Below are 15830 nucleotides of genomic sequence, written 5' to 3'. Positions count from 1 at the left end.
CCCCCCCCCCACATACACACACACACATTTGCTCTGAGGCTGCTGGCAGATGAAACTGATGGATTTCTTGTAACAGCGAACTTGTGGATATGGAGACAATTTGGTCGGTGGTTAAGATATTTTAAGGCCTTGTATATAGAGAGGCGTAGCTTTTCAGTGGAGAAGGCACTTCTGTTCTAAATGAAAAAAAAAGTTAACGTGCTGTACGACTGAGCATCCATCATTACCTATGCTTCACTGTCACAGCAGCATTTATGAATAATAACCATTTGTTCATTCATTTGAATTAACTGATTTTTACTCCCTGGCAAATTGTTACGGAGCATCTGCTTTCCAGTCTGGTGGCTACTGATGGACAGCAGGGGACTGGACGAATGACTTAGCACAGATTTGCTTTGGAATAGAAGGAATATCATGAGCAGATGATGATTCCTGATGCCCAGCTTTTATGGCAGCGCCAAGTGCCTTGCACATATGCAGTAGGGTCCATGAGATGTGAGAACAGACGGTCTGGCAGCCCCCGCCCCTCACAGTGAGCCACTGGGTAAACCCTCCTGCCGCTACTTAGTTGTCTCAAAGTGAATATTTATCTCTATTTATGCAGGTCTAGCAAAGTCAGTACAAGTAAATAATTCTAACAATATGTCATGACACCTGCAGTCTGACTTCACTCTGCTGGTAATTCGAACCAACACTTTTCTTGCATCAGAAAATTGGTTAAGCCTGGGCTTGGTCAGACTGAGACTCATAAGGAAGTGTGTATGTACACCTGCAAACAGGCCGAGCGTCCCCTGATACAGTGATGTGCTGCTTTCTCCTGCTTAAATCCACATGTCACCACTCTGCAGGGAAAAAGCCAAATGAAGAGCTGTCATTACATCCCACTGGGAAAAGAGCAGTGTGGGAAAGAGGAAAGTGATTAGAACTCTGAATGAATGGAGTTTAGGAGTATAGGAAAATACAAAGACAGTCACAGGAAGAGACTGATGTGTCACCTGCAGCAGGCAGACATGACAACATACAGAGAGACAGACGGTATGGAAATGAGATTTCTCCTTGGACGTATGGGAGAAAAAAAAATCCATCATAGGTATAAAATCTCGATCTTGCCCAGGAAGTTAACCCTGGGTTCTACACAAATGACAGAGACATTGCCTCTGGGCCAAAGCACCACTACAGGACTATATATAGAAAAATATACCATGTTTAGTTTATTGAACAGTGTGTGTTTATTGAGCACCACCAACAGGCTAACAACCACACAATACCCTGTTAATCTAACGAAGCTGCGCTTTTCACCTTTCGGCTCCAAGCTTACTCTGCTGAAAATGAAGTGGCAGCGGATTCAATTAGAGATGTTTGAACACGATAAAATGCACTGAGTTGTTTAAAGCCAAGTTACATTAAACACTGAGGAGAGCTACAACAGTGTCGATGCTCAGCTCAGGAGTAAATGTTTAATAAAGTGTGACTTTTGCAAACACATTTACAAACAATTATGATACTATGCCACAGTGCTTCATAGTTACCAAGTGATCAAATGCAAAGAGATTGCCTCAATTCTATGTTGTAAAATGTAACAAAATACTGTTTGATATTTAGGCAAAAAAAGTTAGAAAAAAAACCTTAGTAAATGTTACTCCTCTCTGAAGTTAGTCTTACTTAAGTCATAGTGGGAATTGTCCATGGGAGAAGTGTATTTTTTAAGAAATAGTAGTGATGTATATACTGTATGAGTGACGGAGACTGATGTCATTTTTAATCACTAAACCAATACAGCATAATGTATAACTTTCACCCAAATGTGTCTCAGGTTTCAGTCTAAATGAGCTTACATATGGTACTATTGGGAAATGAGGCTGGAATTTAGGAGGAGTTCAAGTCGTTAGAGAAGAAACTTTCCGTTTGAGTAGGAGACTGAACAACATGAAATATCATTTTAGATGATGATGATTCTCGTTAGGATACGGAGAAAACATCTTTACATCTCTCCTGCTGTGTAGTCAACATTACCAAGTAAGGTTGTTTGGAACAAGGAATGTGTTTATTCTGCTTGAACTTTAAATCAAGTATTTTTGCAAACATACTATAATGAATGTAGTGAACCCTGCAGCCACATTTGCATCGTGTTCAAAGACATTATTAGAATTACTTGATTTTTTTTTTTCAGCACTTACCAGTTGGTGGTCACTATACTATAAAAACACAGGAAAAGAAAACGTGAATCTGTCATTCGTATCATATTCTCTCCAAAGACAGAGCTGTGAGCTTGATGGCAGAGAGGATTCTGGGTTACACTTCATTTCTTTCAACTAAGCTGCCTATAAAGAATTCAGTGAAATAATGACTACGTGAGGCAGTGGAGTGGTACCGTATGTGTCATTAATACTTTGCCTATCATCTGGAATACAAGATGAGCAGGATCATAGTGTAGGTGCACACAGAGCACTACAGTCCTATGTGATGTAATGGGATTTTCAGGGAAAGTGGATGTCAATTAGACAAGAGTTTGGTTTATTGAACAGTAGATAGTCCACTGTCATACCAACCGAGTTATTTTCATTATCAGTTATCTCATGCTTTTGTTTCCGTCCTATGTGTCACCTCTTCTCTCTTCCCCCAGACGCTCCATTTCCCTCCGTGTTCACACTCCCTCATTCACCTGCTCTTGCCTCCTGTGTTTTCCTCCAAGTCGATTACCCAACTGTTCCCACCTGTGTCTTCTCCTCCTTCTCTTATAATTCCCACCACTTCCCTCTACCCAATCTGTCTCTCCTATGGAAGCCTGCATACAGGATCTGCCTCTATTTTTGTAACCTGTTTTTGACTTAGCCTAGTGATTTTTACTTTATTCAGTTTAAAGACCTGGCCCTTGAACCGTTGTACCTGCCAACCACCTACCAGGAAAGATCTTTTTTCTACCTTTGAGTCCACAGCTGAGAAGTTACTTTAAAAAAACAAAACAATTCAATATTTATTTTTGATCTATTTTTGTATTTGATTTACTTTGAATATATATATATATATGTATATATATATATATATATATATATATATATATACACACATATTGGAAGATGGAAAGACGTAATCAAAAGTTAATTTAAAAAGAAAAGAGACCCAATTGTACTAGAGTGTACCATAAGTACGTAAGTATGAAACTTGATAATTACACTTTTTTTCATTTTCAGATTTTAAATATGGTTAGAACTGACATTTAAACTTTGGAATAAGAAAAAAAGACTAAGGGAAATATGACATAATGTTTGCTTCTCTACCCACAGCAATCAGTGCTTGTCTCGTGTTGGTAAAGTGGCTGCAGAAAGGAAAAGGAATCCATTCTGTCACGAACTGGGGAGGGGGGATGGGGTGTCTTTAAAAAGTAGCCCTGACCTAATGGAACACTCTGGTTTTATGAAGTGAAATCAGATAAGAATTTGGGGAAGGGAAGACTAGCAGACGGACCAGGAAGCCCCCCTGCTTATGTCACCTCCATCACTAATGCCAGCTCTTGTCATGGCTCATTTCCCCCTTAGCTGTCCAGAGACCCCCTCTCACTTTTCTGGTGAAGCTTGAACAATGAAACCCCCTGAAACAGACAGAGGCACAATTCTTACCATAGACCCCCACCAAACTAAATAAAACCCACGAGCTTATGATGTGTAAAATAGGGATGTGACTCTATGGAAACCTGAAAACACAGGAGAATAATCTATTGATTGCTCTGAAGGGTAAAGATCGATGTTTCTCATTATTCATAATGACATTATTATTATATTATTATGTTTCCTCTTATGTGTCAAACATCCAAGGCTAATGACCAAAAACAATGACCTTTTAGAAATGTTTTTCTTATAACAAGATGTAACAAAAGATCTGACAAAACAAAAATATAAATGGAGTGTGAGCATTCAAAAGTTCCAGTGGAAAATGGAGATCTGAATTAGAAATATAGAAGGAAACCAAAATGAAGTTTGTTGATACTTTTGGATCTCTACATGTGGTATCTGACATCCACTTTCTTTGTATTAGATCAAACAAAACGTGCAAGGGAAAATTGTGAATGTTCGTAATCCCACACACACATGCAACAGTAATCGTTATATGATCTATTAAAAATGATGTGCAGCACAGCTAAAAACCTACCAAAGTCTGCCTGTGTAGCTTAACTACATTGGAATAATTATGAGCTGCTGAGTTGGCGTCCTACAGAGATACAAAAAAAATAATCCAACCACTTAAAACCTTTGCATCTGTGATTACAAAACCACTATTGTATTGGTTTTTGGACACTGTAATGAATAGTGGAGAATTAGTGAGAGAAATAAAGGCAAATATCAGATGTCTTGCTGAGATGTTTGGATGAAGAACTGGCACCCCGACTAAGAGCAGCCTGTTCTCACATGGCTCGCCAAACTCTCGTCTGCAGTATCCAGGACAGGCTCAGGAGGGGCAAAAGTACTGTGTCTTTGAAGAAATACTTCTTCACTGGATTCAGGGAGGCCACTGATCAAACATGTCATAGTCTAAGAGAGTTTGAACACAGGTAGTACTGCTTTTTTTCAGCAGTACAGGGAGAGGGAGAGTCAGATCAGTTCCAGTTCAGGAAAAGCATGGGGTTTCAGATAGTTTTCCCAGAACAAGAACTTCAACCAACTTTGACAAAAAGGAACTGCAGAGCGTCACCGTTTTCCAAAACTATATTTTTGTATTCTCTGTCCCACTTTCCAAATTCAGCAGTCAATTTCAATCTGTGTGTGCTTCCTATGATTTATAATACAGAGACCTCCCATTTAGAAGCCCTCATAGATTCTTTTTCCGAATTCAACCCAGGAGTCTTGCTGTAAGCCCACATCTCCATTCACCCCTCCCTTTCAAGGCTAAGGTCTGGGCCAAAATCCTGTCTGATGGGCGCTCTGTTTGGACTGCATTTTGTATCCAACTCCTTCATCCTACAGGCGCTTGTGGAGTAGAATTTGTAAAGACCTTTTCATGGTCGAAAAAAGAGAGCTTTAAAACTTGCAGATTATCATTTGTGTGACAAAAATAAAACTACTTTCAATAAGATAAAAAAGTACTTGACTAGCAGAGGAGCTGACTTTTAGTTGGTACTGTCCTTTTAAATAGTTGGCTAAAATCCTCCAGAGGACACAATATATTCTTATAAGGAAGGTTAAAGTCATACGGGGGGCAGGAGGGGGCTGTAATTTGTCCGTACTTTAATTCATCTTGTCGTCTGTAGCCATTTTTTCTCACGCTCAACTAGCCTGATTAGGGTGCCTTTTCAGATTTAAGTGACATCTATTTCTTTGGATAAAGCATTGAATTTGTCTCTGCCTGCAAATTTGTGAAAAAGGCTTTTGTGTCCTGGCTGACGGAGGACTTCACACTGCCTGTGTTACCCTGGAAACCCTTTGAGAGGTTAAAGGCAGGACAGCCAAAGAGAGGAGATCATCTTGGCTGAAAAACACAGGTAAATCCTCAGGAAGGCTGTCCAGCATAAATAACTTTACCATAAAATGATCGCCATTATTTGTCTCGTAAATTACATTCATAATGCCTCTCACAGTTGACCCGTGAAAGAGTTTAGACTGGTACATAAGTGAAGTAATAGTGTGTGAGAGTGTGGTAACAGAATCAATTTGAAAAAAAGTAAATCTCCTACCTGGAGGATGCAGGTGCCTGGAACCATGTTCTCTTTGATTGAGACGTTGTAAAAGTTTTTCTCAAAAACAGGCTCGTTGTCGTTAACATCCTGAAGCACAATGTTAACCACAGCCGTGGAGGACAGCGGTGGTTTCCCTCTGTCTTGGGCTACAACAGTTATACTCGGATTGGGGTTTTTTTCATAATCCAGATAAGAAAGAGTGGTGATGATCCCCGTAATGGCGTCCATACTGAACCAGTCAGAGTACTTGCCTTGGCCTTGCAGAATGCTGTAGGTAATGTCCCCATTGGGCCCCTGATCTTTGTCTCGAGCAGTCACCTGTAACACAAAGCTTCCTGGAAACACCACTTCAGGAATGAGCTGTCTGTAAACCGCCTGGTCAAACAGAGGAGGGTTGTCATTGACGTCCATCACCTCAATAGTGAACGAAGACTCAGCTCTGAGAGGAGGTGTTCCCGAGTCTGTTGCCATTACCCTCAGCTCATAGATGTCTCTCTCCTCTCGGTCCAGAATTTGGTCCACACAAATCAAATAAATAATACTATCCTTAGTGGTTAGAGCAAACTTTCCATCTCCTCCCTCAAGCGAAACATTAACATTGGCATACTCTCCGTAGTCAGGGTCAGTGACTGAGATCCTGGCAACATACTGGCCTGGTTGTGCACCTTCTGAAATTTTGGGCGACCCATCTTCACTTAGAAAAATGATGGTCATGGTGGGCTGGTTGTCGTTGTAGTCTCTGACGTGGATGGTGACAAAGGCATTGGTGACCTCCGGATGAGTTGCATTGTCTTGTGCCTGAACAACCAGCTCGTGGACTCTTCTCTTTTCAAAGTCCAGTGGTTTGTTAAGTGTGATGATGCCACTGTGAGAATCAATGACAAAATATCGGTCCAGGTCACTCTGTCTTCTGTTAATCTCGTATAGCACCACTCCATTGACCCCTTCATCAGCATCTGTGGCAAACACCTGCAGGATGTTGCTTCCAGGTTGGAGGTTCTCAGATATTATAGCATGATAGCGGCTCTGATTAAAAACAGGAGCGTTGTCGTTAATGTCTTGTACAGTAATTTCCAAGCTCATCTGATCAGTTCTTTTAGGAAAACCACCATCAAAGGCTTCCAAGGATAAAACGTAGGTAGATCTTTTCTCCCTATCTAGTATGCCATTGACCACCAAATCTAGATAGAGAACCTCATTGCTTCCTCTCCTGGTTTCCAAGGTAAAGGCCTGGCCAACATTTCCATCTTTAATAAGGTAGCCCTGCGTAGCAAACTGCCCTTTATCTGCATCTACAGCAGGATCAAGAGGAAACCTGGTTCCAATTGCTGTATGCTCAGGGATTGTAAACATTGCTCGTTTCCTTAAGAATTTGGGGGCATGATCATTTATGTCATTAACCTTGATGGTCACCTCCACGGTCACACCTGTCATGGTGACAGCTATGAAGTTGTACCGATCTCTTAGTTCTCTGTCAAGAACTTTTGACGTTTTAATAATGCCTGTGCTCTCATCTATGTCCAAGTCAGTGCCCACGCCTGTTCCCTCATGGTCCGAGATGAAGTACAGGGATGCTGTGACACCTGGAGGAAGGCCAGCACTGATATCACCCACTATTGTGCCTGCTGGTTGTTCTTCATCTAGCTGTAGCTCAAGTGTTCCAAGGACTATGTTTGAGTGGACAATTGCAAGCTCTAAGAACACATACATCATGAGCACCATCCTTCGGTTCCACAAACTTGCAATATTTGAAGAGTCCATTGTAGACTTCCCCAAACCCTTGGCAGTGGTCCTCATTTTGGCTCCTATTATTTAAACCTGGAAACACACAAAAAGAAAAAAGCTAAGCAACGTTGAAATCCAACAATGGTGGATACTAAGAAAAGGTGTATTATTCCTGCATAAGGACCAAGTTTGTTTAAGAAGTATAAGAGTATAAGCCCTAAATACTTTCACATATGTCTTGATGGCTCTCCTCCCAACCGCAGAATGTACAATAAGCCCAGCATGTAACATTTTCCTACACTTTTGGGTTCACCTAATAAGTCAACACCTTGCTTCTGCTTTATACCACAACCCCACCCCCCTGTAGGAAAACACCAAAACCACAGGATTCATTGTACTACCCCGGACAAGATGGCTTTGACTGATGAGACTGTGTTCCAATTTCGAAGGTGCAGGAATCGCTGTTGTCAGCGTGCAGGAGGTGTTCCCTGAAAGCAGCATTCCATTAAGTGGGGAGTAGGACCCCGGATAATATTTGTTCATGCTGCTATTGCACGTAGTACCACTGGAATGAGATGTTTTCTTTTAACACTTAGTAGCTACATTATGTAAAATGTGTAGGGTTTGTAACTGTGTTTAAGATCCTTGAAGGGGCTTAAATTTTAATGTGTTTTCAAGGTTTGCTAAAAATGCTTTAGGAAAGAAAACACCTTTAAAATGCTTGAACAACACAACCATGCTTCCAACAAGGTAGAGATCTGTCTCGACCCATTGTAATTATGCAAATATATGTTTAAATATAATTTTATGGATATATTTCTTAGAGCAGTGGCTAGCCGTAAACATACAACACTTGGTAAAGATATTTAAGTAAGGCATAAGCGGCTACATTTTAGCTGTAACTACAAATTTTAAATAAACAAATAAGTGTTCATTACAGATAGATAAAACCATTTTTTATATTGTTACCAATTGGTAAAAAAAGCTAGCACAGAAATAGCTTTACCTTTGTCTACATTTTTAAAAACTCTTCATTGATGGTCAATGTAGATATAGTTTACAGTTACAGGTAAAAATGAATTGACTAATTAACAAACTGCCAGAATCAGCTAATATCAGGTTACTGACAAAATAAGTAATATATGTAAAAGCTACTCAAAATGTACAGCAATATACAGAAAAAAAACATACAAGTTGACCAAAAAGTAAAAACACAAATAGCAAATACATTCAAAATCGTAGTTAAAACAACCAAGAACTAGCAAATCTGAATTGCTGGAAACAAATGGTGTGTGAGCCCGGACTGTAGGATACCAAATTACCACAGCAGATACTGAGAGCCAGAAGAGTAACTACACTGTTCCAACAGAGAGAGAGGCAGACAGGGAGAGTAAGAAAGAGAGAGAGAGAAGCAGAGATATTTCAGTTTCAGTTTTATTTTTGACAAGAATAACTATATAAGCTCATTGTGTTGGATCTGGGGTTTTACCACAAACTCCTGAAGGCTCCCCCCAGTGGCTAAATTGAAATTTACAGGGGGATATTACCATAACATCTAAACATGTTTGTGTACATAAGTGTGCATAAGACATGCTTCTTATCCTGTGCCACTGAACAGTGTGGTGATGGGTCTCTCACAGAGTTGTGCGGTGGAAATAAAACACGTTCTTTTGTTTGGCTCTGTGCAACTGTAATTAAGACATTGGCCATTAATAAGAGCAGAGAATGTCAGAGCTAATTTGGGCCAAGGTCCTCGCTGAGTTAATGTCGCTGGCGCTTAAAGTTAGTTGAGATAAAATTAAAGTTGAGATTTGAATCCAATATATAACATCACTCTAAATAGCTATTTGTGAAAAAAAAAGGTGAAGAACTTTCCTTTAAAATGCTGCAAAATAGAGACCAAAGAAAATGTTTAAAACTTTAAATTACCTCACAAGTGTAAAGAAATTCAGAACTTCTTGATTATTTTCATACTACAAGTAAACATGGAAATAATAATTTTGGATTGGTTTCTAAATCATCAGTCATATCATCCTGAGGAATGCATTGAACAAGCAATGATAAACACTTCAAAGTTACCTTGCACAGTCTTCTGATCCTTGAAAGTTGAAATTTGGGTGCAAGAGACTCTGCTAAAATTTACAGCACTTTTGACTTAACAAAAAAATATTTTTTTCTGTAAAACCTACTAAGAAGTACTAAGAAGCACAAAGAATCGTTCTCAAGGCCAGGGTCTTGTGCCATAAGTGAAATAAAGCACTTTCCAGTAGAGCTACAGCGGAGGACCTCTGCAGAACTTAATGGATATAGCAGACTCTCAGCGAGGCTAATTGCACAATATCAGGCTTGTTTAAAAAGGTTCAGCTCTGAGGTTAAGTAATGTTTCACCACTTCAAACATAAAAGGGTCACACAATATACAACAAAAAACCTTTATCACCTGACCAGGGACTTTTAATGTCAAGGTTTGATGCCAGTTGTTGTAAAGACAACCAACCTGTACATAGAGCCTCACTCCAGAGGCAGAAAACAGCCTGTGGTTGACGACAGTTGTATTTATTTCATTGTGGCTTCAACTGGAATGCTTTTCTTGCAATATTGACCTAATTTATGCAGTAAATTTGCCTGCAAATTTAGGTTGAGCTAAGGTTATTGAAAAGGTATTGCTAAGGTACTTGGCCACTTGAGTCATCTGCTGCTTTTTCTTAATTAAGAATAATATATTTGGTTGGTAAGTAGCTTCTTCATAGCTTGCTAGACTAAAGGAACTAAAAGGAGAATGTATTTGTAATTGTATGTACAAACACATGTACAAACACAACAAAATGTGTCCTCTGAATTTAACCCAGCAACCATTTCTGGGGAGTAGTGATCACTTACAGGAGGTGGTAACCAAAGCCAGCAAAGATGGGATTTGAACGAGGTTCCTGTGATTATCAACCCATTCTTCTCCCACTTGGCCACAGGCAGACTAATAATGTTGTTTTTAGTAAGACAATTGCATTTTGGCTTGGATCCAGATGTTTTCCTTCCATTGTAGCCTTAATCAGAGGGAATATTTAGTAAGACAATTGCATTTTGGCTTGTAGCCTTAATCAGAGGGAATGAACTCTTACTGAGTGCCCCAAACGCACATATAAGACCTCTGTGTGGGGCTTAAATCAAACCTGCTCAGAACAGTACTTCTCTGGCTACCTTCACGTATCGACTTGATGCAGAATAAAACACTGTGTTCACCTAATTGTTAATCTTTGGCTTAACCCAGTTTCTCTTGAATCCCCTGAACTAAATCTTCTGTACGAATCAGAACTTTCCAGAATTTGCATGCAGAATGAAAGCTCTGTGTGAATATAATGGATATCATTCTGGGTTCTTTACAAGCATGACTGGAATCAGAAAAAAAAAGCCAGGGCAGCAGTAAACACTGGGAACATCAGGGATTCATTTCTTCTCCCCCTACTGTGGTCTAGATTATGTTTGTCAATTTTTTTCATGAGAACCAAATATGTAATATATTTTATTTTCCCTCTGAAGTAGTATTCATCTTTTTTGATTCCACTATGAAGACAAGCTGGCCTTTGGTTTGGAAAAACCTACAATAGACAATACATGTCAACAAACACTGCTGCCTCTCCTTCCCTGAACAGAAACCCACATTACACAGAAGGATGTCAAGCCTCTAATGAAATGTAAATGTGATTTGAAACAATAGAGAGTAAAAAAGTCACACATCACAAATAATTTATTGGATGTGCTACACATCACATTCTCCAAGTCGTGTAATTTAATCTGAGGGAAACCTAAACTGGGAACTGCTTTCACAGCAAATAAATGTCAAAGACTTATCTTGAGCTAATACCTCAAACAACATACATGCGACACATTATGGAAAAGTGTGTACAGAAACTTTACTGCTTTCCTGATCTGATCTAAGTATCAGGCTGCCGTGATTTGTTTGTTTTTGGAACATCGTATAATTAGTAGGAATCCCAAGATGCCCTTCATGTAAACTAGGATAAACCTTCACGTGGGACGATCCCATATGGTACTCATTGAGGGGATGCCATCTATAGAAATGCACAAATAGTAATATTAGTAAAAATAAATAACATGGTGTACTGCTTGAATGGATGCACTTCAAACAAGAGAGACAACTATAATGAAAGATGATGTAAAAAGAGCTCCTAATTCCATCTCATGATTCCCGTTAACTCAAAGAAAACTTCTGTGGTTTTCAAAAACATGCCAGGCTGCCTGAGGCTCCCTGGAGCCGTAATGGAAACCACAGACAAAACTGCAGATTGACTGGACATGAGGATGACAGGCTTTGCACAAAGAAAACTCTAAAGCTCTGAATGTTTGCCAGACTATTGCCTCTCATGTGCCACGTTTCTGCGCTCTGCATTAGTCTTTGAAATTCTGGTCCCAGGGCATGTAAAAAAGAAAAAAAGAAAAAAAAAGGCAGGAAAAGCCATCACAGGCCTCAAATATGCACGCGATCCCTGGCCATGACTACAGGATAATGGGAAAACACACTGGCCATTATTTTCTACGGCCATTATTTTCTACGGATATAACAAAACTGATAGCCAACTCTGAAAAATTGCTAAAATATGAGGTTAGTTAAAAAGAAGCAGGTTCAAAAGGTTTGGGTTGCCTTATCAGCTAAAAAGCCTAGCCAAAATGCTAAAACTGCACACAAATTAAGAAAAAAACACGACTAAAAGTTAAAGAAAAAGTTACAATTGTACGCAGTTTGACTTTACTGCTATAAACAACAGTAATGCAAGAATTACAAAAACAGTTTCTACAAAACAATCTTAAGGTTCTTGAAAATTAAGTGTCACATTATCTTCAATGTCGTCTTTGAAACTTGAGTGTAATAAAAGTTAGGAAAAGCCCCTGACTGACCTTTAGATACAACTATAACACCGGACAATAACATCAATAAACTAAGAAAAAAAGAGGAAATGGCAACAGATTTTAGCAAACAGAGATTGCTAAAAGTCACCATGGTACTGAATGTAACGAATGTCTAAAATGTAGTTGAAAGAAGCTAATTGTGCGCTAGTACTGTTACAAGTTAACCTAAGTGTCACATCATTGTAGTTGGGCTTTGAATCTCTAAGTTTTTTCACATATTTCACGATGAAAATATATTAAAGGCTTAAAATACTTTAAATCTGAGGCCAACATGTACTGCAGGGGTCACCAACTATATTTGTCAGAAGGCATCTTGTCAGACACCTGGAGGGACGGCACTCAAATAATTGAAATAAAAATCAAATTTTTGTCGTACAATATTATTTCATGTTTATGTTAAAATCCAATCCTGGGCTGGATTGGATGGTTCAGCGGGCCAGATTAGGCCCGCCAGCCGCCAGTTGATAATAATAAAATGTGCTAATTAAACTTGCTAATGCCAAAAATGGCCAATAACTTTCTAAAATTGTAAAAGTTGGCCAAAAATTACATACAGATTTACGTAAACAGAGGTAGGCAAGATGGAAAACAAAAGAAAAGCTAATACGGCTAAAAGATAAGCAAAAAAAAGTTTTCTTATTTCCGAAACTTCTCTGCATAAAACTTGAAAGGTTTGGTTCCAGGGTTTGTAAAATGAACAGCAGGAAATTCTATAAAGAGGCTAAGATGAAATTGTGATTCCCAAACTCAAGAACACAACTTTACAACAGTGATAATTCACTGGTTATACATTTTTTAAAGTTGGCCTCAGGCTGCTGACGGTCTGCGTCAACAAGCCAGAACTGTTTTCCACAACAAAAACACTGTGGATTACTTTAGATGTTTGTGTAAGATGTTTCTGATTTACAAAAAAACCACGCACCTTGTGCCTTTGAAGATGGCACCACGTGATATTGCATTTCCACTACAAGTGGTTGCATCATTAAAACCACATGTGCATCAAGTTACAGTAGCCGGGGTGCAAGGAGAGTTTGGACAACATTATGACAAGTACGGTCAAAGTTCATGTGTGTGCAGTTACGCACATGTTTCTGAAGATGGTTGGGATTTTTTTTTTCAAACTTCACTGTGTCCACAGATGTTTTTCAGTGGATGGAGTCGGTCACAAAAGAGAAAACTGGTGGATGTTATGCAGCACAGCACTCATATGAGCAGGAACTGATGCTCAACTGACTGATGATGGTGCTGCAGGTGATGAAACTACAACTAGGGGTGTTTAGCAATAAGAACCTTTCTTTTCTGGATTTGGTACGGTCCTCTCAGGAGAATCCTGTGTTGTTGGGGTTTTTTTTAGTTAGTTAGTTAGTTTGTTTAGTTTCCAACTATTTTTTGGGATTTTAGAACATTTGTTTCATCAGCACCATATGCAAGCAACAAACAGACGACTGGTGGAATGATTACTTCATGCACTCTGTGGAGGGTTTATGACATAATCCTTGGATTCAAATGAAAGCTAGGGTGGCCCAACTATTTTAGCATTTGCCACAAATGCAACTTCTGTGTTGTTTCTCTGTGAATAATGCTTTTTTTAACTATCCATAAAAAGCAGCAATGACAGTTCTCAAACCACCAGACATTTGATTTATGATGTCAATAAATATTTCCAGTCTCACTCTGGGTGAGACGGATTCACAGAATGTACAATTATTTTATATATTAGAAGATAAGATACAAAGGGTGACAGCAAACAAAAATTGCACACTAAAACCTTTAAAGGAAAGTATTTATTTTAATTTTCAAACAAATAATCGATTTGCTTTAAACGTGCACACAAACGTGCCACAGGTTACGTTCAATGAACATTTATAAATACAAATAATAATAAAAGGTATTTTAAACCTATTTGTTTAGTTGCTCGGTAAATGTGTTGCACCGATTGTTATTTGGCCAATACCATCAATAATAAACAAACTAATATTTTTGGGAAACCATTGACATCCTGTTGCTGTTGATGATGTGCACGCGAAGTACAAAGTACAGAAGTTGTACAACCTTGGAACTCTACTGTTCTGATGAGGCAGGAGGAGCCTCCTCATCTCCCCGTCTCCTCCTTGTCTCCTCGTGTTGTGTCTTTGAAGCGTAATTACGCACACGCACCGCTGTAACCATCACTCACACAAGTTGAGATGGCGCTGGCGAAGCACAGTGGAGGTTAAAAATGGTTAAATTCAAACAAAAATAAACACCTTCCTTAATGGATCATGCCTATAATAGAAGCTAGGGGGGTTAATATTATGCGCGACCTGCGTCCCTGAGGACAGACAGACTCAGTGGGTCAGGAGGAATGTCTGTTAAAATGTAAAAAGGACTGTCCCTCGCGGTCAGACAGAGAAGATCCGTGAGCCTAATAATTCACACACGTCAAATGCAAGACTACATCAAAGTCCGGACGTGAGAATTAGTATTAATTAGTATGAATCTGCACAGATGTTGGTTAAAGTGAATGCCTTTAACAGACATCCAACCACGGCTGCAGATGGAGGAGGCGAGCGTTAAAGTTTAGAAAGATTAGACAGAGTAGAGCTGCTCTGTGAATCCGATCTAATTCTGCAGTTCCAGTTAAATACTCACAATCATATGTTCCTCCGCTCCTCCTAACTCCTCAGTCTTATTCCCTGGCGAAAACAGAAGCCGCAGTCAAAGTTACATCCATCTTAGAGAAAAATGTAAAAAAGCTGATGTTCTCCTCCAAGGTGACTGCTCCGGTCAGCACTGCTGCACTGCCGGACTTTCCACTTAACTTGAAAATGAAGACTTTGCTATTCCTGAAACTTCCCAGTCGTTCCTATCAACTTCTCCGTATCTGCTGTTCGTGTGGCCGCTCACAGAGACTCACCGCTGCAGCACTGATTCAGATGGAACAGCGCGGGGCAGGGCTCTGGATGTTCCCCTGCAAATCTAATGTATTCAACACGTGACGGAGCGCAACAAACTCTCTCTCTCTCTCTCTCTCTCTCTCTCTCCCCCTCCTTTTTTTCTTTACTCCCCATTTCTCTTTCTCATCGCCGCTGTCGCCACAAAGAGCACCAGCTCTGCAGCACAGACGCAGCTCAAGTTATTTCTAAACTTTGGTGCCACCATCCTTCAAGAAGTGGAAGTGTAGCTCAAATACAACTTGACAGCATTGTAATCGGTAGAGCTGTGGACCCAGTGCAGAACTTTCACGGTCCAAACAGACATTGAAAAGACTTGGAGTCTCAGTAGACTGTTATATGACGTCAAAGGACCAGGGATGTAAACAAAATATTTATTATTAGAAACTGCGCCTGTGGGGAGGTCACAGTCAAATCATGTAACCTGTGACTCACCTGTGACTCACCTGTGACGCAACAAGTCAACCCAGTGTACTCTTTGGAGAGGGCAGGTATTTTAAGAGTTAACGAATAAATCAGTTGGTTATGGCATTGTTTCCCAAAGACTGGGTCGCAACCCTCAGGTGGGTCACAAGAGGGTTT

At 39.7% G+C, this 15830-nt stretch overlaps 1 protein-coding gene across 1 annotated transcript in view; it reads right to left on the bottom strand.

The window, feature by feature from the left end:
* Positions 1–15321, bottom strand: part of LOC103378210 (protocadherin-16-like) — an 83487-nt gene extending 68166 nt beyond the window's left edge. Inside the window, 2 exon segments of the mRNA XM_008309328.3 lie at positions 5666–7486; positions 14947–15321. Of these exon segments, the coding sequence (XP_008307550.1) occupies positions 5666–7465 (1800 nt within the window). The 5' untranslated portion in view covers positions 7466–7486; positions 14947–15321.
* Between the last annotated feature and the right edge of the window lie 509 nt (positions 15322–15830).

Source organism: Cynoglossus semilaevis, chromosome 4 (genome assembly GCF_000523025.1).
Source record: "Cynoglossus semilaevis isolate Cse_v1.0 chromosome 4, Cse_v1.0, whole genome shotgun sequence".
Lineage (NCBI taxonomy): Eukaryota > Metazoa > Chordata > Actinopteri > Pleuronectiformes > Cynoglossidae > Cynoglossus > Cynoglossus semilaevis.
The sequence above is the reverse complement of the archived record's forward strand: the minus strand, read 5'-3'. Positions and strand labels throughout refer to the sequence as shown.